Genomic DNA, 25,141 nt, shown 5'->3' on the forward strand with positions numbered 1-25,141 from the left:
ACCGTGAGAACATTCCTCTTTTTATCCAGTGAAACCCCCCATCATGTCCTGCCAGAAGAGGATTACAACTCACATACCTCTTTAAAATGTGCCGATACGGTGGCAGGGATTTTTTTTCTGAGGGTGAAAATGGCGATGTTGGTGGAAAATCTGGTGAGACCACTAAAACAAGAATCTTGGTGATGGGATATCGCTTTCTGATTTTTTTCCCCCCCTTGCTGGTGATGGAACGAGGCTCCTGCCCAGAGGGGTCGGAAGCCTCATTTTCACAATTTGCCATGCCCTGCCAGTGGGATGGTGTCAAAGATGCTTGCAGCATTTCTTTTGCTGCATTATCTGTTGAAAAGGCAGCTGGGGAGCTGCATGCCGCTTTTCTCACCAGAGCCACCACTTGGAAAAAAAAAGTCAGCGAATTTCATCCAACATATGAAACGTGGGCTTTGTTCAAGGCAGCATATTTACAGTATTGTTTATATATGGATGTCTCTGCAGTGTTTACTTGTATGAAATGCAATTTGATGAAAGGTAGTGTTAAGAGGTTTAACAGGCTGGGATGGATTTTGGAGGAAAGACTGGAAAGAAATAAAAAGTGCTAAATAATGCACAAAGGCCCTTTCAGCCAGGCTCTGAATTGGCACAAGAAACACAGAAACAAATCCAAAGAGGATGGCGATGAAGCTAAATGTGGATAGGAAAAACTTTACATCTGAAGTTTGAAGCTGACTTTTGACATGTCCAGGGAGATTCCTAAAATCTAGGTTGGGTATGGTTGGAAGCCCAAAGTTGAAGGGTTGAATTGGAAAGAAAGAGAAGGAGAAGGAATAAGCTGCACAGAAGTCAGGACTATGCTTGTGAACAATCTTGAGATGTTCATCCAGTTTGTGTTTGGGTTCACCAGTGTAGAGGATATTGTTCTGTGAACTTCAAATCCAGTGCAATGCATTGGCAGAAGTGCATGTAAATCTCTATCTTTCGTAACAGAAATTGGTGTAGATAGGAAGGTTTTTGGGTGAAGCAGGGTGATGAGAAAGTGAAAAAGTGTTTAGGGAATGGAAAGTACATTTGGAAAATCAAGGTGAGGTGAAGATATGTTTTATGATGTATCACACTGTCCGAGCAGGAATAGAAAATTAACTGGTAAATGTAGCAGCTAATAGAGATGGAAGATAAAGGCAAAGGCTCATACAATATTCAGACGGTTGGGGGGGGGGGGGGCAGGGGGGCAGTGTATGGCAGTGAAAGCAGCAACCAAGCCTCCCCCGGTACCACAGTAGAAAACAGTACCACTGCAGGGAAGTCCATTGTCAACTTGTCGGACTACACACTTCAACCAGATGAAATCGAAGTTCTCAGCCGAGGGCTCAACTTTTGCCCCACTACCAAAATAGACCCCATCAGTCTTGCAGCGGACACAGAGGAATTCATCAGGCGAATGAGGCTGCGGGAGTTCTTCCATCAACCCCAAGAGGCCAACAGCGAACACAATGAGACAGCCAGTGAACCGGAACAGCCGACAGAGAGATCCGCAGTGCAACCGAAGAGGAAAGAGTCGAATTGGACTCCTCCGGAAGGCCGCTGCCCTCGACTTGACATGTATGCCCAAGCCATCAGGAGGTGGGTCAACACCAAATTCATCAGCCGCACTCACAAGACAGCACCGAACATCACCCAAGCACAACGCAACACCATCTACGCTCTCAAGACCAACCGCAACATTGTCATCAAACCAGCAGACAAAGGAGGGGCCATCATCATACTGAACAGAATGGATTACTGCAAAGAAGTGTACCGACAACTGAACAACGAGGAACACTACAGACAGTTACCCACAGATCCGACCAAAGAACACACCCGTCAACTCAACACTCTGATCAAGACCTTTGATCCGGACCTTCAAAGCACCCTCCGTGCTCTCAGCCCACGTACTCCCCGCGTTGGAGATCTCTACTGCCTCCCAAAGATACACAAGGCAAACACACCCGGCCGTCCCATCGTATCAGGCAATGGGACCCTGTGCGAGAACCTCTCCGGCTATGTCAAGGGCATCTTGAAACCCATTGTTGTACAAAGAACCCCCAGCTTTTGTCGTGACACTACGGACTTCCTACAGAAACTCAACGCACATGGAGCAGTTGAACCAGGAGCACTCCTCGTCACAATGGATGTCTCGGCACTCTACACCACGATGATGGCATTGCTGCAACGGCCTCAGTACTCAACGCCGTCAACTGCCAGTTTCCAGATGCAATTTTACAACTCATCTGCTTCATCCTGGACCACAATGTCTTCACCTTCAACAACCAGTTCTTCATCCAGACACACGGAACAGCCATGGGGACCAAATGCACACCTCAATATGCCAACATCTTCATGCACAGGTTCGAACAAGACTTCTTCACCGCACAGGACCTTCAACCGATGCTATACACTAGATACATCGATGACATTTTCTTCCTTTGGAGTCATGGTGAGCAATCACTGAAACAACTATATGATGACATCAACAAGTTCCATCACACCATTAGACTCACCATGGACTACTCTCCGGAATCGGTTGCATTCTTGGACACACGCGTCTCCATTAAGGACGGTCACCACAGCACCTCACTGTACCGCAAGCCCACGGATAACCTCACGATGTTCCACTTCTCCAGCTTCCACCCTAAACACGTTAAAGAAGCCATCCCCTACGGACAAGCCCTCCGAATACACAGGATCTGCTCGGATGAGGAGGGTCGCAACAGACACCTCCAGATGCTGAAAGATGCCCTCATAAGAACAGGATATGGCGCTCGACTCATCGATCGACAGTTCCGACGCGCCACAGTGAAAAACCGCACCGACCTCCTCAGAAGACAAACACGGGACACAGTGGACAGAGTACCCTTCGTCGTCCAGTACTTCCCCGGAGCGGAGAAGCTACGGCATCTCCTCCGGAGCCTTCAACATGTCATTGATGAAGACGAACATCTCGCCAAGGCCATCCCCACACCCCCACTTCTTGCCTTCAAACAACCGCGCAACCTCAAACAGACCATTGTCCACAGCAAACTACCCAGCCTTCAGGAGAACAGTGACCACGACACCACACAACCCTGCCACAGCAATCTCTGCAAGATGTGCCAGATCATCGACACGGTTGCCATCATCTCGCGTGAGAACACCATCTACCAGGTACACGGTACCTACTCTTGCAACTCAGCCAACGTTGTCTACCTGATACGCTGCAGGAAAGGATGTCCCGAGGCATGGTACATTGGGGAAACCATGCAGACGCTATGACAACGGATGAATGAACACCGCTCGACAATCACCAGGCAAGACTGTTCTCTTCCTGTGGGGGAGCACTTCAGCGGTCACGGGCATTCAGCCTCTGATCTTCAGGTAAGCGTTCTCCGAGGCGGCCTTCACGACACACAACAGCGCAGAGTCGCTGAGCAGAAACTGATAGCCAAGTTCCGCACACACGAGGACGGCCTAAACCGGGATGTTGGATTTATGTCACACTATCTGTAACCCCCACAGCTTGCCTCCTGGACTTGCAGGCTGTCTTGTCTGGAGACAATACACCTCTCTTTAACGTGTGCTTATTGCTCCCTCCACCCACATTGTCTGTATTTTTAATATCTGGTTGGTTGTAGGGATTCGCATTCTAATCAGTATTCTGTAACTTGATTTTTGTTTTTCTGTGCCCTGTTTGAGAGCACATTTCCACTCCATCTGACGAAGGAGCAGCGCTCCGAAAGCTAATGGTGTTTGCTACCAAATAAACCTGTTGGACTTTAACCTGGTGTTGTTTAAACTCTTAGTATTCACCCCAGTCCAACGCCGGCATCTCCACATCAGTGAAAGCAGAGGCACAGGAAAATGTGGATACAGTCATGTGAGAGAAACAAGTTTACCTGTGTTACTCTTCTGCACCATCTTGTGGTCAATACGAGTCACAATAGAAGAACCTTATTCGCAAATGATTTGCCTTCCCTGATGATGGGGAAGTAGTGTTAAAGGGAGAATTACCTTCTATTAACCAGGTTTTAAACAAAATAATACTATTTTATTCAAAATTTAAATAAAAATATTGTTTGCTTAAAGAAACTTAAGACATATTGTTAAATGTTCAAACTGTTATACACCTAGGTAAATGTTCTGCTCTGTTGAGTAACATAAAAAAGCAATAAAATTTAAAGTTTGTTTATTATTAGTCACAAGTAGACTTACATTAACACTACAATTAAGTTACTTTGAAAATTTAGTCGCCACACTCCGAACCTGTTTGGGTACACTGAGGGTGAATTTAGCATGGCCAATCCACCTAACCAGCATGTCTTTTGGACTGTAGGAGGGAACCGGAACACCCAGAGGAAACCCACGCAGACACTGGGAGAATGTGCAGACTTCGCACTGACAGCGACCCGAGCCGGGAATCAAACCTGGGTCCCTGGCGCTGTGAGACAACTGTGCCACCGTGCTGCCCTTGAATAATGCGCTTCAATAACCGTGCTTGAATAATGTTCAAGCATATATGACTTATTCGGTACATCACTAAAAATGCTGTCGCTTTTACTTTAACAGAACACTGATGGGCTGGAATGTCCAGAAAAGAGGAAGTAATGTCAGTCATGGTTCAGTTAGTAGCTCTCTCACTTCTTGAGTCAGAAGGTTTTGGATTCAAGTTCCATTCCAGAAATTTGAGCACATAAACCTCGGCTAACACTGTGGCACAGTGATAGCTGTGCTTTCACGTGAAAAGACCTCTTGCCACTATTTTCTGCCTGGTCTCCTGGACAATGTTTATCCCTCAATCAACATCAGTCAATATTACATGGCTGTAGAAACTTGCTGTGCACAAATTGGCTGTCCCATTTCCCACATCTAAATTTCAGGATGACAGTTTACAGTGCGATGTGGAAGAATTTCTTTTGTTGAAGTTTCAATGGAAGAATTGATTCATTTGGCATGCGTAATGCACTATCGACTTTAAATGTCAATGGATTTGACATTTTATATGCTATATAGCATAGTAAGTGTGATTGTGGGAAGAAACTGACGGGTTACTCTGATCTATACGAGCAGTTTTTCATAATACTGCCTGCACATAGATTGAACCAGACTTCGTTGAACATCTGAAAGATCTTTTGTCAAAGACATTTACTTTAAATAGAGGAATTTAGAAAGCTATCTCGTGTTCAGAGTGATTCCAGCCCAGGATTTGATCTTGTAGTCCACCCACTGTCGTAATATGAAAGTGCTGCATTGCCAGAGGTGCCATGTTTTGAATTATTCTTTGCGCTGATGTCCCATTTGTCTTTTAGTTGTTCAGATAGCTGTTTTTTAAAAAAACAGTCTTGGTACAAGTTGACCAAGAGTAGGCTGTTTTTTCTGGTGTCTTAGACAACATTTAAACACCCCGCACCCCAGCATTAACTTCAGCAAAATTCATATCACATGGTCTTTCATCTCATTGTGTTTGTGGGGTTTTGCTGTGCACAGAATGGCTGTTCAGTTTATTGACATAAGCCATTGCATTTCAAATTGATTTGTGTGTAAATCTTTTTGGGGTGATATGAAAGATGCAACAATTGTTATATGAAAGCAATTCTGTATATGCGTCCTTTATTCTTTTGGGAATATTTTTCCTGCAAATTCTTTGAAAATGCACTGTAATGAGTATATCCAAAACAACAATCTGGCCACAATCACATTTTTAAAAAAAATGTACGTTCAGTTGATTTAAGTTGTATTGTATAATCAATCTAATGTGGTGGATTTCTGTTAAAATCTACCCTCTTATTTCTTTTCTAAACAGAGGAAGAGCTAAGGAAGCTTAGGGAAGAGACAAATGCTGAAACTCTAAAGCAAGAACTAGAAAAGGAAAAACTAAAGCGAATAGAGCTGGAGCAGAAAATCTCTGATGTGATCAAAACCAGGTACAATTGATAAAGAGCTAATTAAAGTTGCATTTCTGTTGATGTTGGCTGGAAATATAGTATAGTATAGAAATCCAGTATACTTGCAAAAAAAAAAAGTTACCCCAGAGGAGTAATAATCATGTAGTGTAAGAAATGTGTATGATATGAGGTCCTAGGATGGACTAATAAAATAATTGACTATCAATATACTCTTAATTCAATAATTAAAAATACATTAAATGAATATTGCACTGGTATTAAAAACACAATATTCAAGCCATACAGTGTAAATGAATTATAAAGTCATAGGAGTGAAACCTAATCCTGTAATTCACAAAGTGTAGTGATATACCATTTACTTCTGAGACAATGTTGTTTAGTTAGTTAAGGAAAGCTGATTCTTCAAATTGAAGATGTCTACTGTTTGCCACTATCATGGAAAAAGAGTGCCCGAGTATCTAAATACTTTTTCCAATGATGTAACTGAAGCTAGTTGTCTGCCAGTTGGTATTTGTATGGCACAATTTTGTTTTCACTGGCAATTTCTATGCAACTTCTGACAACATGGGTTGCATCCCACTGCAACTTCTTATATGGACTGATTCTGGTAATGTTACTGAGACATTTTTTCTTGGTGTTGGGACAACATCTCAATGAAGAATGAAATTATTTAACTGTTGAGGAATGTTAAACCCTGAACTCATCATGCAGGAATTTGGAATTCCTTCAGAAAATCCTCAATCACACATATAAATTTTTTTGTTGGTATTGTGCTAATTCATATTTAAAAAACCCCTTCTGGGTTAATAAGGAAGCTACATTCATTCCTTGTGCACCAGTAACCTATTGAACAAGAAATATGTACTAATGTGTTTGGTACATCGATAAACACATTCATTATTAATGAGTTGCTACAGCTAGGTTATGAAAATATGAATGAAGTGAATTTGAGTTTTAAATTAAATTATTATATAGTTTGAGATATTGCATTGTATTTAGTTGTCTAATTTCCTGAAATATATATCAGCATTTTCTTGAGTTCTGTTGTCTTTCAGAGGTGAAGATTCTTCAAGTCAGCAGTCTTTGAAAGTTCAAACTTCAGTGAATGGAACAGGTAATTTACAATTATGCTTTCCAAGATCAGTACAGTGCCAAGCAAAATAATAAATGTTGCACAATAGACCGATGTCAAAGTACTTCACTTGATATAATCTTAATGTTCTGCAATTTTAAATGTTGCGTAAAGTAAAAACTATAATTCGTTTTGGGTTTTCCACAGTATTGGTGTAGTGGGTAGACACAAGCCTTTTCCTTCAAATTATAATGGAATTTTCTTTGGCTGCAAACTTTGCATAAAAAATGCGTTTGGGCAGACTCAACTGAATTCCTGCTAAGGATAAGCCCACATTTTAACTGTGCCCTGTTTGACATTGTATCCTGCTCTTCTACTACTGAATGGCTTTATGGTAGGTGGAAAAATGTTACATGGATGCATTTGGGGATCTTCTGATGTGTAGGCTGAAGTGCATTGTTAGTACAAAGTAGAGGGAGCGTTATTCTCCTTCTAATCATGCAATTTTGAGGGGTGCTGGATGCTGTTTTTGGGTACACAAATAAAAATATTTTATTCTGCAAAATTAATGTTCTTTTTTGGAATTACAAAATATTTGAATGGAAGTTGAGTCAAAGATTTGTGTCCAAAAATATAAATATGTACGTTGCATAGCACAGTTTGTAATCCAGACGTCAGTGTTATGATCTGCATAAAAAATTGCATCTGCCTGAACTACCTATTTTTCCATCACACACTGACTTCACACTTGCTTTGTCATATGTTGTTCATTAGTTCAAATAAAACAGTAACAAATGATGACTGAAAAGGTAGCAAATGCACAAATTAAAAGTAACTAAAGAAACACTGATGATAAAGCCATCAAGGATTTATAGAAGTAATCAATTCTGCATGGGTTTAGCTATTGATTGATGGTATACATTTTTCAGAAGGGCATAGTGATTTCTTACTAAAATTGTAATATTTATTGTGAAGTTTGTTTTGCAAGATAAAACTGCACAATAAATTGCAGCTCATGGCAACTGGGGAGGCTGCATTCAAGATAGCTTATATTGAATCAACAAGAGAAAGAAACTTTACTAATCAAATCACTCAATTTTTCTTTTATCTTTTTCACCTGTCATTTTCCCCTTCAGCCTGCTGACTAAGGGCTCAAAGTAAGGTTTGTAAATTACCTAGAAAAATGCATTCTTCACAAATAACATCACTAAGCATAACTCTAAAACTGTCTCCCGCGTCTTTTGAGTATTTTTAAATTTGAAGGCCCCAATCAACCCTTCTGAAAATCTTGGACTCACAGTTAATATTTTTTTCAAAAAGTATCACTCTGCATGCAATTCACTTGATACCCCAGTCTGAGCATGTGCCGCATTATCCAGCATGCATCAGCATAATTCACCGTAACTGCCACGATGTGTTAAGTTTCTTAATTTATCTGAATGATTTGAAAACCTGCTGAAGAATTAATTTTAAATGCCTCACTTGGGTAGTTTCTTGCTTAAATTAATGTTGGATATTCGGTTTCTACTGCTGAGAGAGGTACAGATATGATCTGAATTATGCTTTCTATTTTGAACTGTAAATATAAAGCAATCACTATTTACAGAGAACATTATTTACTTTAGGGAGACATCTACTCCTTTGTACTTGATATATATTGGAATCCCACATACTGTTTGCCCAGGCAGCTAATCGATGTTTATTTTCTGTCTTGGACAGATTCTTGGTAAACTACTGGGAGTATCTATATTTCTGGTTCCCTTGTCATTTCAAACCTATCTATTTCTTGTATTCATTGTTTGGCCAATATTTATTGATAATGATTGATTTGGTCTCATCAGTGTTGACAATAACCACTCATTGTCTAATTCTGTGCATTTTTGCTAGCAGTAAGTCATAGAGAGGTAATAAATCTGTAGGGAGAGTGAAATCATTAAAGAGAATAGCATCATGTTTTAAAATTCACCAAGTGAATGTCTGTCTGACTGTTCATTCTTGGCGATCCTCTTGTGTGGCTTTTGCTACCAAATAAACCTGTTGGACTTTAACCTGGTGTTGTTAAACTTCTTACTGTGACTGTTCATGCACAGCTGATGGAAATGTTTCTATCCAAGATGTTATTTTACAGGTATGTGGTCATGTTGGAAATTGCAAGCTCAGCTGGTCACTGTTTTCTGACATGCACTGTGGACATGAGTTTTTCAGTGCAAGCATGGACTTGAATAGTTCCCCTCGTTCACCACCTTCCTGTGCTGAAATTGTGTAGCTCTTTTGAGAGCTTCATGGATCTGCTGCTGAAGCCAATTTGTCAAGAGAGCTGAAATGATTTTTTTTTGTTCATGGCATGAGCATTGCTGGCAAGGCTGGAATTTAATTCCCATCCCTAAGTGCCCTTGAACAAGTGTTTTTTTAAAAATTAACACATTCACATGAGGTGGGAGTCAACGTTTATTACCCAGTCCTAATTGCCATTGAGAAGGTAGTTGTAAGCTGCCGCCTTGAACCTCTGAATTCCATGTGATGCTTGTACATCCACAATATTGTTTGGAAGTGAGTTCCAGGTTTTTGACCCAGTGACAGTGAAGGAACAGTGATATACTTCCAAGCCAGGATGGAATGTGACTTGGATGAGAACTAGCAGGTCGTGGTGTTCCTATGCATCTGCTGCCCTTGTTTTCCTAAGTGGTAGTTGTTGCAGGGTGCTGCCTAAGGAGCCATGGTAAGTTACAGTACATCTTGTAAATGACACACACCCTTCCCACCGTGTGCCGTTGTTGGGTGGAGTGAATGTTTAGATGGCAATTGAGCTGCTTGATCAAGCGGGCTCCTTTATTCTTGTTTCTTGATTGTTGTTGAACAGTGGTGGGCAACCTGTGGCCTGGGGGGCCACATGCGGCCCACCTGGGTTCTGAATGCGGTCCATGAGACATTTTGTTGACTGTTGCCTACTCTCAGGGTTGCCACACTCCCCTGATTTCCGTCCGTGTAGTTTTTCTTACCGGTATGACTGAAATGATGCTCACATAAAACCAGGGTAAGTGAAGTGAGGTGCATGCTGATTGCACACAATATTGACCATGAGGGCCATGCGCTCACTCTGCTTCCAAAGTGTAAATATTTATTTTGTTTTTACCATTTGAAGTTAAAGTTTATTTATTTATTAGTCACAAATAAGGCCTACATTAACACTGCAATGAAGTGAAAATCCCCTAGTTGCCAAATTCTGCGCTTGTTCGGGTCAATGCACCTAACCGGCACGTCTTTTAGATTGTGGGAGGAAACCGGAGCACCCGGAGAAAACCCACGCAGACACGGGGAGAAACTCCACACAGACAGTGACCAAAGCTGGGATTCGAACCCAGGTCCCTGGCGCTGTGAGGCAGCAGTGCTAACCACTGTGTCACCATTGATAGTTTTGTTGATATATACATGATTAAGCTTTTTCTATCACTCATTATGAAATATTTGGCATGTATTTAATCTTTCTTGTTTGTGAACATGCTGGATTTCAATCTTGTGGCCCACTGAGTTGAAGGAGGGCCACTCCTGTGACCCATTCACTAGCCTAGGTTGTCCATCACTATTGAAGCTGCATCCATCCAGTAATTCTGAGCATGTTCTGTCTCGCTCCTGACTCTCTGCCATGTGGTGGCCAGGCTTTGGGGAGTGAGAAGGTGAGTGCTGCAGAATTCCCAGCTTCTGACTTACTGTTGGAGTTGCAATATTTATGTGGCTGGTCCAGTTAAGTTTCTGGTTAATGGTCACCGTTGAGGCGTTGATTGTGGGGAATTCAATGTCATTGAAATCTCAAGAGGAGGTGATTAGATGCTCTATTTGTGGATGGTCATTGTCTGGCTCTTGGAGTTTACACATTCTCCCTGTGTCAGCATGGGTTTCCTCCGGGTGCTCGGGTTTCCTCCCACAGTTCAAAGAAGTGCAGGTTAGGTGGATTGACCATGGTAAATTGCCCCTTAGTGGCCAAAGATGTGTAGGTTGTGTAGGCTGTGCCATGGTGAATGTGCAAGGTTATGGGGATAGAGGGGAGGCCCTGGATGGGATGCTCTTTTGGAAAGTCAGTGCAGACTCGATGGGCTGGATGGCCTCCTCTGCACTGTAGGGATTCTATGGTTCTATAGTTCTTTGGCAGGAATCTCACTTGCCATTTTATCAGCCCAAACCAGGCTTTGCTGCATGTGAACATGTGTTGTTTCATTATAGGAGGAATTTTACAAATTGAATTTAACACTGTGCAATCATCAATGAACATCCCCACTTCTGACCTTATGAAGGAGGCAGGAGGTCATTGATGAAGTAGCTGAAAATGGTTGTGCTTAGGACACTACCCTGAGGAACTCCTGTAGCAATGACCTGGGACTGAGATGATTGACATCCAATAAAGTCCTCTTCCTTAATGCTAGGAGGGCAATAAGTGCAGGCCTAGCTAGCAAAGTCGACATCCCTTGAATGAGTTATAAAAAATAGGAAAACACAAAAGGTTGATCAGGCAGCATCTGTGGAGGGAGGTTAACATTTATAGATAGAATAAAATCCTACAGTGCAGAAGGAGGCCATTCGGCCCATCGAGTCTGCACTGACCACAATCCCACCCAGGTCTTATCCCCATAACCCTATACATTTACCCTAGCTCGTCCCCCTGACACTAATGGGCAATTTAGCATGGCCAATCCACCTAATCTGCACATCTTTGGACTGTGGGAGGAAACCGGAGCACCTGGGGGAATCCCACGTAGACATGGGGAGAATGTGCAAACTCCGCACAGACAGTGACCAAAGCTGGGAATCGAACCCGGGTCCCTGGCGCTGTGGGGCAGCAGTGCTAACCACTGTGCTGCCGTGCTGTAACTTGCATTGGTGTACGACCTTATATTTCCAGCAGCTGCAATATTTTACTTTTTATTTTCAAAGAGAAGTCAGTTGAGGATAATAAATTTGCTTATACCATGCTCCCAGCATGCATCCATGTTCAGAAGATTTAAAGCCTCAGTAGGAGTACAGGATCAGTGAATCCAATGTATGATCTCTAACCAGACCTGAATCTAAACAGTTTCAAAACAAAGCCTGTGAAACCAATTGATGTCTTCGAGTGGTCAATAATGCAATTCCCTGCTTTTCTTGTGCCAAAATAAAAACCAATGCACAAGATTTAGTTGAAGATTAAAAACAAAAGGAAACAGAATTTCCCCGCTGATGCTGGAGCAACTTCTCACAAAGTATGAGCTGCTGCTTTGAGGTAGTTTTACTCGAGCAGAATAAGCTGGTTCACATGTAAGAATTTCCTGCTGCTTTTGCAAATAATTTGCGGCAGCAAAAGTCTGCCGGTTATTTTAATGGTATACCTTGATAACATATTGCTGGAAATTATGCTTTAAGGAAAGATGAACTGTTCAATAAACTACTCTTGGGAAAAATATTTTGAATTGCCATTGCATTAACTTCAAATTTCACAGTTTTAAAACCTGCTGATTAATTGAGTTCAATGAGGACAGGAATGTTAACTTTTCATGGAAGAATTATGTACTTGATTGCAACTAGGATTAGTGCAAAATTATTAAGTTATGCAATTTATTGTGGTTGTTGTGAGCTGACTCAAACAAATTTAATAACTTATGATATTGTGAAAGAAAACTAGAAAACCATACAAGTAAATCTGAGTTCTGCCATGTGAGTTTCCTTACTACCTTTTGAAGAACCATTTTCTTCAGGAAATTGGTATTTGGGAAGCTTTTTACATTTTGGAAAGAGGATCATCCAAACAAGAATGAGAGAATTCTGGATAGGTTCTTTGTGTTGTTCATTTGTGTACAATAGTTTTCCAAATGCTTTATTAATAAGGAGAGTGGGTAAGTTTTACTGACAGTGCTGCTCATACCAGATCCCAGCTGAAGACAAAGAGCATGAGGACTGAGATGTGGCTACTCCAAATAACCGTGCTAAACCCAATGCGAAGTGAGATCTCATAGGATCAAGGCAGTAAAAGTCACATCCATTACAGATTTTCTCCTCTCCAGATCATTGGCTGCATCAGTCTTGGGCTGTTGATCATAAACTGCTTCAGACTTGCCTCATTATTGAGTTGTGGACAGCCTTGCGTCATCACCACCACAATATCCTCAGCATTTCCATACTCAGTTCCAATATGGGCAATGACCCCTAATTATTGCATTAACCTTGCTCAAAAGTCTGAATGCTAACGGGGATGTTTTTCACTCCGATTCCACAATAAATTGAGCAGAATTGCAATGGAAATGGAAAAATGGAGTGCTTAAGTCCTGCCCAAATACATGGACCAGGATTTCCCTCTTCTCCCACAGGGATTACTGCCTGTCGTTATGCTTCTCACCAGATGCAAATTCTGGTAGAGGGTGTTATTTCCAGTCAATGTATCCTCTAAATTGTAAGTAGCTTGTTCATTTTAATGTGAAGCACTTATACTGGTATCTGAAAGGGGACAAGTTGTGTGCCCTGCTCCATCCATTCCTTGTTGCTGAGTGGCCGCAAGCAGCTTAGAGGAAACATTGATCCCAGTGCACTTTCCTTCTTGCTGCCCATATCACTTCCACTTCCATGGATTTCCATGGGAATTTGACAATGTAGATATGAACTGTTGTCTTTGGGGAAATCCAGAACAAGAGGACATTGAGTTAACGTTAGAGCTAGGCTATTTAAGAGTGAAGTCAGGGAGCACACTTTCTCTGAAAGGATACTGGAAATCTGGAACTCCTTTCCCCAAAGGTCTAAATTTATTAGAGAATTTCAAGATGAGATGGATATAATTTTGCTGGAGTATGCAGGGATATGGGGCTAAGGCAGGTAAATGGAGTGATAACACAAATCAACTGTAGTCTAATTATTAGCTGAATGGCTTTGAAGGCGAAGGGGTCTCACCTGCAAAGACATTGGTAATTGTATTTTTAACTGCTCTTCAGAAGTAGCCGTATGGACTTAATGGGCCATTAGCCTCGGTGTGCTGTATTTATTATTCTAAGATTCTGTGGATTTATACTTTGTTATAATCAGTTTCCTTGTTAAATAACCACCATAAAATTTGATGAAGTGATTGCAATTTATCATTTTCAAATCTCCCAAATTAGAACTTTTGTTGCTATCAAATTGAACACCAGTTTTGTGGTAACTTGAATTTTGAAATTTTTCAGAAAAGCGTGGCAAGACATTCTACTCCAAGATTCAAAAATGGTTCTTTGAGAAGTTTTCAGAGTACATTGAGGATTTCCAATTCCAACAAGAAGAGAATCCTGTAGAAACTGAAGAACCACTTAGTGCTAAACGGTAGGAGAAATAACTTTGGTAGATTATTGTATATCCAAAGATAAATAGTAGGAAGTATAAATCCAAGATATGGTATGGTCCTCTGCAATTACTACAGTCACAGATTCCTTAGTCACTGTTTTTATTTTATGCCAGTTGCTGAATTTTTTAGCAGGACCAATTTTTCATGGTAAAACTGACTGCTGAAGATGTTCTGTGATATACTAGAAGTATTCTTTGTTCCAATAGTTTTGTTAAAAGCTAACCGTCTTCAAACGTTTCTATTTGAGGGATTCCATGCAGGTATCGACAGATTCTTGCAGAACTTAAATACCAATTTTAAATATCAAAATGAAAACTTTGTTATTATTGACAAAATATTAGTTGCTGAACATTATTTTTTGTTGCTGCTTCTTACAAAGTATTGTAATTTTCCATAGTAAGAGGAGCTGCAATTAGCCACAGGTGGTTTCTACATGCATGAGGTACTTGTAGAATTATACTGTATCGGTTTTGTGAAACAGCTGGAGTACAAATGAAACACTGAGAAACCATTTTAATAAATAATGTTTGTTATTGTCTGAACTCCGTGTGGAAGGGAATTAAACTGGAGAGAGAGGTTCAGGCAGTACAGATGATTGCTGACTTTGATAAAGCAAGTGGTGATGTTAACAAATTCTATGTAATGTATATCTTCCTTCTGTCTTTAATTAATCTATTTAATTTTTAATGAAAACCATGTTCAATACTCGTGAATAGTGCAGCTTTCCATACAACATGTTTTGAGCAGTAACTTCACAGGAGGAGAAAATATGAGTCATATCAAAGCCTTAACGTCTGGGTTAGTATTTACAGATCTGTTTACAGGTAGTGTTATATATAAACTATGAAGGAGTCTAATAATCATGACTTTAATTGGCATTTTGTCAATTTGTATTTCTTTAGGTTAACTGAAAATATGAGAAGATTAAGTAAGTAAATTTCATGTGCACGTATTTATATCGTAGGCAGGAGAGAGGAGGTTTCTGTTTTTACCGTGTGTGAAATGAGGATGGGATTATTGGAATCATGATACAACTTTATAGTTTTCACCTTCCCCTGCCACCTTCAATAGCATTGCAATCTTCCCTATTTATTAAAGATAATATTTTCCTGACATCAAAATTTACGCTTTAAATAAAAATGTTGTAGGATTAATTTAGGAATGACTAGTATAGACCTGCTTGCATCAAATAAGTTATTGTTTAAATTATGCTACTCAGTTATTCTTCTCCTTCCCTCTCCGAAAAATGCAAATATGAATGTACCGTTTCAAATGGAATCAAAAAAATAACTTGCAATTTACCTGTCGTAAAAACATTCCGTCACTTTGGTCTATGTTTAAAGCAGCCTGACAACATTTTCTGCACAATATAGCAGGGTGGGGCAAGAAGAGAGGATGGTATTCTAGTTTGATTGCTTTTTAGAAACAGATGTTATAGTGCAATGTGGTGTCTTAAAATTCTTTTACTTTCACTCTTTGAACAGAACAGCCATAAAATGTAATTCTGAAAGTGTTCTATTGTGACGAGGGTTTGTCCTCATACAGGCAAAAAATAAACACATGCATTGTTGCAGGTTCATGACCAGAATACTATGATGCAATCCTAAGCCAGTCATGGGCTCTAGAATACATTGCAAGACTTTTAAGTTTTAAAGATGAATGTTGTGACTTATGTACAATTAACATAAAGTTATTTTTTCTGGATTTAACCAGTGATTCAAAATTCTGATCAACAAAAGTGAGAATATTTAGCTATTAAAGAAATTATTGTCCATAATGGAAGGAGAGGGAATTGTATTAATCTGAATAGTCTTTACAAAAGGCCACAGCATCATTTTTTTTTCATTTACTTTCAGAACGTGGTGCCAAACCAGTTACCAGTTTCTTAAAGAACCTGTCAGCCTTATCAAATTGGCACTCTGTATACACTTCAGTAATTGCCTTTATTGTAAGTAGTCATTGTTGGCACGCTTAGTTTGATATACATTTACATTGAGAAATACTTGGGCAGAACTGCTATGAGGGTTCCCAATGTCCACCATAACTTCTGTGAAACCCTGGAGATGGCTGTTTATGCCGTTTGTTTGAGATTTCCACAGAAACTACAAAGGAAGGTTGGAGAATTGTGCAAATTTTCTGTGACCTTTGGTGCCTATAGCGGTTATGTAGTTCTGGACCAGCATTTATTGCCCATCCCTAATTGCCCTTGAGAAGGTGATAGTGAATTTCCACCTTGAACTACTGCAGTCCATGTGGTTTGGAACCCACCCACTGTGTAGTTAGGAAGTGAGTTCCATGATTTTGACTCATGACAGTGAAAGAATGACGATATAGTTCCAAGTCAGGAGGATGTGTGGGTTGGAGAGGAAAACTAAGGAACATAGTAACAAAAGTAGGCTATTCAATTGTGAGCATATTCTCTCACTTGCTGAGATCATGGCGAATCTGTATCCTTACTCCATCCAGTTGATTTAGCTCCATATCCCTTATTACTCTTGGATAACAAAAATCTATAATTCTGAGATTTAAAATAATTAATTGAACTAGTATCTAGTACTTTTTATGGGAGAGAGAGAGTTTCACACTTCTGCCTCTCTTTGTCAGAGGAAGTGAGTCCTCATTTCTCTCCTGAATGACCTGGCTCTTGGGTTGAGTCGTTTTGTTTTAGACTCACCCACTTGCATAAAATGTCTCATAATTCACCCAATCAATTCCATTCGCAATCTTAAAAACCTCAACCCTAAACTTTTGTATTCCAGGGAGTACACGTCTGGTTTATGTAATTTATTCTTCTAGTTTAATGTTTAGAATGCTGGTAATTTGGTGAATCTGCACTGCATTCCTTCTGCGCCCATTATATCTGCTCTGAGGTTATATACCCAGAACAATATAGATGGTCTAATTGGGGCTTTGTATTGTTGTAGCAAAAATGCTTTCCCTTTAATATTCTAGCCATTATCCTTTTTGGTTATCTTTGTTTTGTACTGCTTTTTGGTGATCTGTGTCTATGAACCGTTAGATTTCTTTGGACCTCCACTGCTCCTCGCTTTTCATAATTGGGAGAAAAAGATTCTTCCTTGGTTCAAAACAGATGACTTTGCATTTGGCTGTGTTGAAATTCATCTGCTACAGTTTCACCTACTCACTTATTCCAACAATGTCTCGTAATTTTACGTTCCCTTTTACATGGCTTACTATGTTACCTTTATTTTCATAATCCGCATGCTTGCATATATGGCACTCTTGTGTTATCTGAGTCTCTGATAAATATGGTAATTAATTGAAGCTCCAGCAAAGATCATTGTGGGAAACAAATTGTCACTGTTCTCCAATTCAAGTACATACCCATTATCCCTACTAATCAGGTCAATAATTAGTCTTCAATTCATTGAGCTTTAATGTTGGCTGACAGTATGATACATGGCGCCTTGCTGAATGCCTTATGAAAGTTGATATGGACTGCATGTACAGTATTCTCCTGTTTACTACTTTGTTACTTCCTCAAAAATTCAGTAGTTTTGTTAGACATTCCCTAACCTTTATAAGACTGTCTTGGTTCTCTCCAACCAGCTCAAATTTCTGTTGAATGCTCAGTTACTTCTCTACGACAGATGATAAAACTAACAGTTTTGTAATTTTCTACTTTTTCTCCAACACCTTTTTTAAATAATGGAGTTACACCTGCAATTTTCCAATCTAGAGGGACAATTCCTTAGAAAGAAAGAGCTTTGAAAGATTATGACTCAAGGTCATAATCTTTAAAGAGACTACTGCTTCACTATGTGAAACTGTACCTGAGCTATTCTTCCCTAAAAATAAGTGTTCATTTGCTTTAAAGTGCACCAGTAGCCCAGTCCACCTCATGCTGATGAGATCCGGGAGATGTGACTAAGTCCTTAACCCCATTATCCACTCTTTCACCCCAAATAATTACAGTCAGTGTATAAATAGCAACAGAAATTGTAGGAGGATATCCCTAAGATGAATACCACTATGAGGTACTGGAGGTTGATATTAATTAGCCTGCATATTGATTGCCTTTAGCAGCTTTGGAGTTTTGCTTTGCTCAGAACAGTGCTTTGCAGCGGACTCTTGGATTCTCCAGTAGGGATTCCTTTATTTTTTGTGAAGGAGGATGGTGTGGACATTGGAAGGGCAACATTGGCGATTCTTCATGTGAAGTCTCACCATAGTAAATGACTCTTTCCAATCTGCACTTAGCAAGGTTTACTGACCAAGAAGGTCTTATTGAGACTTTTCTGACCATCACTGCTTCATATTATCCCCTCGAGCTATTGGGGATGTATGTTAACTGTTGGCTGAAGATCTGGAGCACATATTTACCAGCATAACATAGTCTATATCACTCACTGCCTGGAATTCCTGTACATTTTCTGGGTCCAGAGAAGAACATGTGTTGCCAGCTTATAGGAGGCCCAATCCCTTCCCAGGCACCAACTACTGGCTGGCTTCACTTTTCCCCTATGTGAAAACTGCATTAGGAGTGCCAGATTGGTGACCATAGCACACTGGATATTTGTAAATATGAACTCCAAAGTGTTCAGACCACACAGTGGTTGACAATGATTGGGAAGCAAGACTGTTCCAATAAATGGCACCATTGCCTTATAGGCTGGTGTTGGCATTGCTGGTGTTGTCTAGTTATAAAAATGCCAAATAAATGATGCAACTTTCAAAAGGAACCCAATGTACTGATATTCGTTGAGATTTGAAGTTAGTTAGTAGGAGTGATTTATAAAATGATCCATCATGCATGTGATATTTTTAGTGAGTGTGCTTTGTAAATGGGTAATTGTGGGCTGTGCTACAAACACTAACTCCATTCATGAATGCTCAATGTTTTGCTAAAATGGGAGGGGAGTGGGGTACTTCCTGTTCTGCATGATTTGTAACACTCTCTTGTCTTTCAGATCTACATGAATGCTGTATGGCATGGCTGGGCCATTCCAATGTTCTTATTTCTAGCCATTTTGAGGTTGTCTCTAAATTATCTCATAGCAAGGTATTAACATTTACATTGCTTTCCCACTGCCGTCTAAAATTTGCAAAATCTAATGGCATTTTAATACTTTTTGGAATGGGAGATTTACATTAAACCTTGGAACCATCAATGCAGTGATGTAGAGTTAGCAACTAACTTATGCTGGAATAGAAGTTGTTCTGTGGAGTTTTCCAAGACTCCCATACTTTAAGATAGCATAAGGTTACAGTATCTATATACTTGTGCTCTATCCACAAGTTGAAGGTTTTTGGGGTAGTTTATTTTTGAAAATTATTTAATGTTTTTTTGTTGAGTTGCCAAATCTTCATTTTACTCTGACTAGCCCAAAAACATTACAATTATGTACATTCGGGAAGACTGTAGCGTAGTGGTAATGTCATTGGACTAATAATCCAGAGTATAATAATCCAAGGTAATGCTCGAGGTCACCAATTCAAATGCCACCAAAGCTGGTGGAATTTAAATTCAATAATAAAATATGAAGTTACTCGCCATAATGGTGACCATGAGAACTATCATCATTTGTCATAAAAACCCAGCTGGTTCTCTACGATCCTTCATAGAAAAAAGTTTGCTGTCCTTACCCAGTCTGGCCAACATGCAACTCCAGACTCTCAGCAATGTGGTAACTCTTAACTACCCTCTGAAATTATTTAGCAAACTACTCAGTTCAAGGACAATTAGGGATGGGCAACAATATTGGTTTTGCCAGTGACATTCACATGCTGTGAAAGAAAAAAAAATGTCAGGTTCACTTATTTAAAATGAATAGAAGAGGGAATGTCCAAATAATGTTACAGTTAAGATGCTTTGGAAGGGAAATTTAGTTCTAGAAACTGGCACAGAAGGGATTGCAGTGGTTTTAATGCAGGCAGGCCAGAGGAGAAGGATAGGTGACCAACCTAAAGTATTACATTGAGGTTGCAAGCCTCATTTTTATTCATTCTTCTTGAAGTTGAATTCTGGCATCTGGGTTTCCCAAGACTTGGGAAATCTGCCAGCTGACCTGAGACAAAGGATTGCTGAATTCGGAGGTAAGCACCTTTCCGCTGCTGGGCCTAATGTGCCTGCCTGACAAGCCCTCTGTGATTGTTTATATTTAACCAATTTATTCCAATTTCCCCCGATTCATAGAATCATAGAATCCTACAGTGCAGAAGGAGGCCATTTGGCCCATCGAGTCTGCACCGACCACAATCCCACCCAGGCCCTATCCCCATAACCCCATGCATTTACACTAGATAGTCCCCCTGATATTAAGGGACAATTTAGCATGGCCAATCCACTTGATCTGCACATCTTTAGACAGTGGGAGGAAACCGGAGCACCTGGAGGAAACCCGCGCAGACACGGGGAGAATGTGCAGACTCCACACAGACAGTGACCAAGCCAGGAATCGAACCCGATATGCATATCCCTGGGGCTATGAGGCAGCAGTGCTAACCACTGTGCCACCGTGGATTCTGACAATCTGATCCCTCCCCTCCTCCACACCCTCCACACCACGCCCCAACAACTCCCTTCAAGGCACAGACCTTTCCTGGTCCTGCGGCCTCCATCTGGTCTGCTCTCTGCCTTACTGGAACTAAACCTGTCAATCAGCACCCCCCAATAATCTCCACTGCTGACACCATTCAAGGCAATTAAAATTCTATCCCCCTTTCTTGAAGGAATGCAGAGGTTTCCTGGTAAAAGTTTATTCCTCCACCAACACTAGACTTTAGAACATGAAAATAAACTGGCAAGAGCTGTAGAAAAGATTGTAAATGTTTATAAAAAGGAAGAAATTATAAAAAGTAATTATGGGTCCCTTCTGGGTAGCGACAGGAGAAATTATAATGGAAATAAGGAAATGGCACAGGCAATAAACAAATAATTTATATCAGCCTTCATGGTGGAAGATACTAAAATATTCCAGAAATAGGGGGGAACCAAAGGGTCTAGCGGAAATGAAAACATTGGAGACACTAGATAGAATATAAGATAATATAAAATATTGTAAAGAAATAATGTGGAAATTACTAAGACTTAAAATCAACAAATGCTCATGACCAGATGACCTGCATCATGCAGCTTTAAAGAGGTAGTGGATCCATTGGTTTTGATCTTCGGAATTGAGTAGATTCTAGAACAGTGGCCAGAAATTGTAAGGTTTCAAACATAGCCCCTCTATTCAAGACAGAAGGGGGAGAGAAAACAGGGAACTGTAGGCCAGTTAGCCTAACATCAATGCCAGGCAAAATGCAGGAATCTATTATTAGGAATGTGATTTAACATAACACTTAAAGAACCATAATATGATTAGGCAGTCCACATGCATTTATGAAAGAGACATTGTGTTCAACAACTCAATTTCAACTTCCAAAAATTCTAGTGGATGTAGTGTAGTTGGATTTTCAAAAAAAAATTCAATAAGGTGTAAAACGATGACAAGTTTATTACAAAAACTCAATGCATGGGGTAATATATTGTTAGCTTGGATTGGGATTTGGTTAATGGATAGAAAACAGAATAGGAGTAAACCGGTTATTTTGAGTTATTTTGGTAACTAATGAAGTACTGCAAGAATCAGCGCTTTGACTACAGCTCTTTACAATCCGAATCAATGACTTGGATAAGGGAACCAAGTGTAATATATTCAAGCTTGCCAACGATATGGAGTTAGGTTGCAAAGTAAGCTGTGAAGTGGACACAGGCTGCAAAGGGGTATAGACAGGTTAAGGAGTGGGCAAAAACCTGGCAGATGGAATCCACGGGATAGTGTGAAGTTATTCACTTTGATATGAAAAATAAAAAAGCAGGATATATTTAAATTGGGAGAAACTGAGAAATGTTTGTGTTCAGAGGGACGTCCTTGTACATCAAGCATAGACATTTACCATGCAGGTAAGGCAAGTGATTAGGAAGGCAACAAATTGGAATGCGAGAGCGAAGAAGTCTGATTCAATGGTCTCTGGTCTTGGCCTAGTACCTGGAATAATGCATATAGTTTTGGTCTCCTTACTGAAGAAAGGATAGACTTGCATTGGAGGGAATTCACAGACTAATTCCTGGAATGAGGGGATTGCTCTCTGAGCAGAGGGTGAGTAAACTAGGCCTGTATTCCCTGGAGTTAAAAAGAATAACATTTTTAAGGGACTTGGTAAGGAGGGTGCTGAGAGGATGTTTCTGTGGCTGGAGAGTCTAAAGCTGAGGGTCACAATCTCAAGGTAAGGAAGGGCTGGTCATTTAGGACTGAGATGAGGGGAAATATCTTCACTCAGTTTGGGTCTTGAATTGTCTACCCAGAGGATTGTGGATATTCAGTCATCAAATATATTCAAGACGGAGACCAATAGACTTTAGGACTTGGGGCTAATACAGGAAGATGGAGTTGAGGCAAATGATATTGAATGCTGGAACAGGTTCAAAGGGCTGAACGACCGACTCCTGCTCCTGTTTCTCTGGTTTTTATTATCACATTGTTGTTTGTAAGACCTTGCTGTTTCCAAATTGGTTGTCATGTATTCTACATCACAGCAGTGGCTACATTTCAAAAGTAGTTGATTAGCATCTCGAGACGTCCTGAGGTTGTGAAGAAATTGAAGTTTTTTTTATACTGCTGTTTGCAGGTTGGAATCTCGTCACTAATTTAGGCTTGAAACTGTCGCAGGTGTGACTGCTTTAGTTAGTTCTTTGCTGGACCATTTGGTTCAGTTCACAAGGAAATGTAGAATGTCTTGCTGTGGGAGAAATTGACTCATCTGCTGGATTCTATAGTGAGTGTATTTCCTGTGAGTTGAACAGCATGAAAACGTTTGATGCGCTGTGAAGCATCTGGTGCCTGATTTTAAAGGTCGTGAAAAGGCGAGTGACTTATTTTGGGGAGATGGAAGATAACAAGAAATAACACAAACTATCAATGGTGTAATTCATTAAACAGATAAGATAAACGTAGCATAAAGCTGACCAATCAAACTGTCTGGTTTTAGCAAAGCTACAATTCACAAACCAGCAAATACCCCTATTCCATCTGAGCCCCATAACGTGACACCTAGTTTGTTACCTTAAAAGATCCTAGACCCTTAAAATTGTAAATAGTTTACAATGTAGACTAGCATTATAATTCAGGAAATCCTAACAAGCATGAGTAAAACTGCTCATGTGAAGGAGCTCGGATGACTGAATATTATTATTAATATTTGTCAACAATTGCGTAATTACAAACTAAATTCCATTCAAAGTTTGGTGCAAATGTAAACATGTTTGTCAGGAGACAAACAAAGCTGGGAATGACAGCTATTGCAGATATGATTTTTATATCCCTCTGGCAAGAAAGGAGCAGTTAGTGACCAATGTTAACTCATTATTTTAAACTAGCATATCTCAACATGTATGGCTTGTAGATTTTGTTTTGCATATTTTCAGTAACTATTATTTCTGGGCTTTGTAGGGGTTGGAGAATTCAGTGGAGCATTGTGCCTGAAGTATCAGACCCTGTGGTAATATCGCTATTTCTTACTTCAATTATCTTATTTTAACTGTAGTGATATTTTCTTAGTTAATGTCTGATTTGGATTCGATTTTTGCTATTTTCAAACTTGTCCGGCAAAATCCAAATCGTAGAATCCCTACAGTGCAGAAGGAAGCCATTTGGCCCATCGAGTCTGCCCTAACCCCATGCATTTATCCTAGCCAGTCCCCCTAACACTAAGGGACAATTTAGCACGGCCAATCCACCTAATCTGCACATTTTTGGACTGTGGGAGGAAACCGGAGCACTCGGAGGAAACCCATGCAGACACGAGGAGAATGTGCAAACTCCACACTGACAGTGACCCAAGCCGGGAATCGAATCCGGGTCTTTGGCACTGTGAGATAGCAGTGCTAACCACTGTGCCAAATCTTTGGTATCTGGAAATTTTAACTTCTAGGAACAAATGATAAATGCATAAAACAAAATTTCAAAATTTTGATAAACAGTCGCTAACAAAGTGTTGGCTTTGGGCATTATTAGCATAAAGTTTGCCTGTAATGTTGTTCTCCGAAACCAGATATCTTTCTGTTTGATTTAGATAAAATAACTGCCTTCATCTGTAAATAATTATTGCACCAAATTGAATTAATTTTTCATCTCAGACATCACTCTTGTAATAGATACAATTTTTAACCGTGATTGTCTTTTCCCTCGGTTATAATTCCTAAAATTTTAGGTATTTGTAATTGGTTATGGTCAGTATCTCAGTTAAAGTTCTTCCCGCAAAGAGTGAGGAAGGAAAATATTAGCACCTTGGACTATTTTTGTCTCAAACGTTACAACAAACACTGAAGTGTACTGCATTTCAATTAGTCACTGAGTTGTAGTATGTTGCTTAAAAAGAGTGGGTTGTTCAATGTTGTGCCCACATATTTACTTAAGAATATTAGGTACTGAATACAAAATCTGTTACTTACAGGAGCCTTCAAAAGAAGATCTTACTGTATCTGAAAAGTTCCAGCTGGTGCTTGATGTAGCACAAAAAGCACAGGTATTTTGCTAATACAGCTTGGAGACATTTGCACATGATCTGTACTCTCATTAGATATTACTTAACCAATTATAATCCTATGGTTGAACTATTAAAATTATTGTAAATGTATGGTCATTTTTTCCATACGTTTTGATCAAATACCTTTATTGTTTCAAACCTCTTAAGAGCCTCTGGTTGGAATTTTCTAAAGCCCACCTCCAGTCCCCTCAAAGTCAATGGCAACTTACACGGCTCTCCCATCCCATCGCTGGGAAACCTGGGACTTCGGTGGGAACTGGAAGTTCCCACCGACGGGAA

The 25,141-nt window shown here is 40.1% G+C and overlaps 1 protein-coding gene across 1 annotated transcript in view; it reads left to right on the forward strand.

The window, feature by feature from the left end:
* The window catches only part of gramd4a (GRAM domain containing 4a), a 142,376-nt gene that overhangs the window by 92,948 nt on the left and 24,287 nt on the right, over positions 1-25,141 (forward strand). Inside the window, exons 4-11 of the mRNA XM_078235525.1 lie at positions 5,807-5,927; positions 6,965-7,023; positions 14,157-14,289; positions 15,214-15,239; positions 16,168-16,259; positions 19,243-19,334; positions 23,767-23,815; positions 24,770-24,841. Coding sequence (XP_078091651.1) covers positions 5,807-5,927; positions 6,965-7,023; positions 14,157-14,289; positions 15,214-15,239; positions 16,168-16,259; positions 19,243-19,334; positions 23,767-23,815; positions 24,770-24,841 — 644 coding nt within the window. The remainder of the gene's footprint in view (positions 1-5,806; positions 5,928-6,964; positions 7,024-14,156; positions 14,290-15,213; positions 15,240-16,167; positions 16,260-19,242; positions 19,335-23,766; positions 23,816-24,769; positions 24,842-25,141) is intronic.

The sequence above is a fragment of the Mustelus asterias genome, chromosome 19, assembly GCF_964213995.1.
Source record: "Mustelus asterias chromosome 19, sMusAst1.hap1.1, whole genome shotgun sequence".
NCBI lineage: Eukaryota > Metazoa > Chordata > Chondrichthyes > Carcharhiniformes > Triakidae > Mustelus > Mustelus asterias.